Source organism: Alligator sinensis, unplaced genomic scaffold (assembly GCF_000455745.1).
Source record: "Alligator sinensis unplaced genomic scaffold, ASM45574v1 scaffold249_1, whole genome shotgun sequence".
Taxonomy (NCBI): Eukaryota; Metazoa; Chordata; order Crocodylia; family Alligatoridae; genus Alligator; species Alligator sinensis.
In genome coordinates, this window is record NW_005842593.1 from 890,293 (window position 1) to 892,741 (window position 2,449).

Here is a 2,449-nt window from a genome sequence, read left to right on the forward strand (position 1 = left end):
AGGTGCTCTGTCCTGCACCGTCCTGGCTGGGTAGCACCTGCCCCTGCCCCCCGTTCTCCCTCACAGTGGTGGCCTCAATCTATCCCCCCCACCCATGCACCCTGCCTCCCAGTGTCTTACTGGCCAGATGCTGCTCTCCAAGCTACTGGGCTGTATTTCTGGCTGTATGCATGCTGTTTAAGACGAACCAGAGTCACATTCCAACAAGTCTGCAAATTCTCCTAGTATCTTGTCTTGAGGGCAAAGGAAACCGTTCTCCCTCACAGTGGTGGCCTCAATCTATCCCCCCCACCCATGCACCCTGCCTCCCAGTGTCTTACTGGCCAGATGCTGCTCTCCAAGCTACTGGGCTGTATTTCTGGCTGTATGCATGCTGTTTAAGACGAACCAGAGTCACATTCCAACAAGTCTGCAAATTCTCCTAGTATCTTGTCTTGAGGGCAAAGGAAAGGAAAGGATGGGGGGGGGGTCACATAATAGAAGTCTCTTTCAACCTGACCTACTCATCTGGGAACAAGGTAAGAGAGTAATTTGAGGCCAGGATAAGTCTAACATCAAGACAATGCTCTGCCTAGGGCCTATTGGATAATAGGGACCAATTTGTTTAGATGTCTAGGGAAGTGAGCAGCTCTAATGCCTGGCAATTGGTGAGTTTGGCTCTGAAGCTTCACTGGCATCTGCACAGTGAAAATCTGTAAGGAAGCAAATTGTGTCCCAGGAGGGAAGAACAGCACATGCAGAGCAGTGCTGTCAGGTCTTGCAGCACCACTGTTGTAAAGCATTCTCCACAGCTAGCCTTGTCCCCCTCCCTGGACCAGAATTACGTTGGTAGGAGGTAGCCTAGTCTGCTCTCTCAAGCACTTCCTTTGGGACCTAGCGCAAAGGATCAACTACCCCACTAGAACACAGACTGTTTCTAAACTGGGACAAATAGATGGCCCTAGAGCTGATGATCACTTTATCTATACTAAGTGCTTAACTGGTAGTTAAACTATGGTTATAAAACAAGCTTTCTAGCATGTATTTTCATACCACTCATTTTCCATTCTTGACAAGATCCATGGAGCTCAGTAGCTGTATGCTCTATACTAAGAGAGGGGGACATTGCTGCTATGATACAAAGATGACTTATGTATCCTTGAGAGCTCAGCACAATCCACAGATAATCTGAGCTCTGTAAAACCAAACCTGCTCCAGAATGCGAAGTTGTTGGTTACTTACTATAGCCCATTCCCTGAACAAAATACTTGAAGGCTTCTGTCAGCTTCCCTGGCTGCAGAGAAAAACACAAGGCATTAGTGCAAGTGGAATAAAAGCATGTGTTTTTAAGACAACTCTAATCTGCTCAACCAGAAAATGAGTTCTTACCTGAACTACCTGAGGCAGCCCCCCACAGTCTGCCATCTGCAAGAGAGAACAGAGGGGTTTTGAACCATTCTATATAGCTAATCCTCGTGCTGCACAATTCCACTAACAGCTGCTTAAACAGGAGCCTGGCTAGCAAAATGGAATAGACTACCACTTTTTAAAATGAGGTGAAGCCTCATACAGCATGTAGTGCACTGTTTCATAGTAGTTAGGGGTCAGAAGGGACCTAAATAGATGATCTAGTCTGAACACTGCCCCCCCCCTCCCCCAATGGCTGGAGCACATGCTGGGATCACATGACCCCAGATAGGTGTTCATTCACCCTCTTTTAATTTACCCAAGGTAGGAGCGAGGACCACTTCCCTAAGAAGTTGGTTCCAGATCCTAGCCACCCTAACAGTGAAATAGTGCCTCCTACTCTCTAACCTTAACCTATTTTCCAGCAGCTTCTGGCCATTGTTCCTTGTCACCCCAGGTGGTGCTGGGGGGAACAGGACCCTTCCTATTTGCTGCTGATCTCCCCTAACGAGTTTGTAGGCAGCCACCAAATCCCCCCTCAGCCTCCATTTGCTGAGGCTGAACAGGTTCAGGTCCCTCAGCCTCTCCTCATAGGGCCTGCCCTGTTGCCCTCCAACTAAGCGGGTGGCCCTCCTCTGAACCCTCTCAAGGCAGGCCACATCCTTCTTAAAGTGTGATGCCCAGAACTGGACGCAATACTCCAATTCAGGCCGGACCAGTGTCGTGTGGGGGGGGTATTGCCTCTCTGGACTGGCTTGAGATGCATCTTTGGATGCATGACAAGGTGCGGTTGGCTTTGCTGGCTGCGGTCTGGCATTGGTGGCTCATGTTCATCTTGGAGTCCATAATGACTCCAAGATCCCTTTCTACCTCTGTGCTCTCAAGGGGGGGAGCTCCCCAGCTTGTATGTGTGCTGTGGATTCCTCCTCCCCAGGTGCAGCATCCTGTACTGTGAGCTCTCTCGGCTTGGCTCTGAGAACACACTGCAGCTGGTAACTTTTGGGGGTGTATCTCTGTTACCAGTGAACTGTTCCAGGTCATATTTAGGCCTCAATGAGCACCT

At 49.4% G+C, this 2,449-nt stretch overlaps 1 protein-coding gene and 1 long non-coding RNA gene across 10 annotated transcripts in view; one reads left to right on the plus strand and one right to left on the minus strand.

Moving 5' to 3' along the window:
* The window catches only part of NDRG3 (NDRG family member 3), a 117,013-nt gene that overhangs the window by 9,016 nt on the left and 105,548 nt on the right, over positions 1–2,449 (minus strand). For all 9 annotated transcript variants that reach the window (XM_025214670.1, XM_025214672.1, XM_025214669.1 and 6 more), the window contains 2 exons: positions 1,369–1,404; positions 1,222–1,273 (listed from right to left, as the gene is read on the minus strand). In XM_025214670.1, the coding sequence (XP_025070455.1) occupies positions 1,222–1,273; positions 1,369–1,404 (88 nt within the window). The remainder of the gene's footprint in view (positions 1–1,221; positions 1,274–1,368; positions 1,405–2,449) is intronic.
* LOC102385379 overlaps positions 1–2,449 on the plus strand; it is a 17,211-nt gene that overhangs the window by 3,962 nt on the left and 10,800 nt on the right. The window lies entirely within an intron of this gene.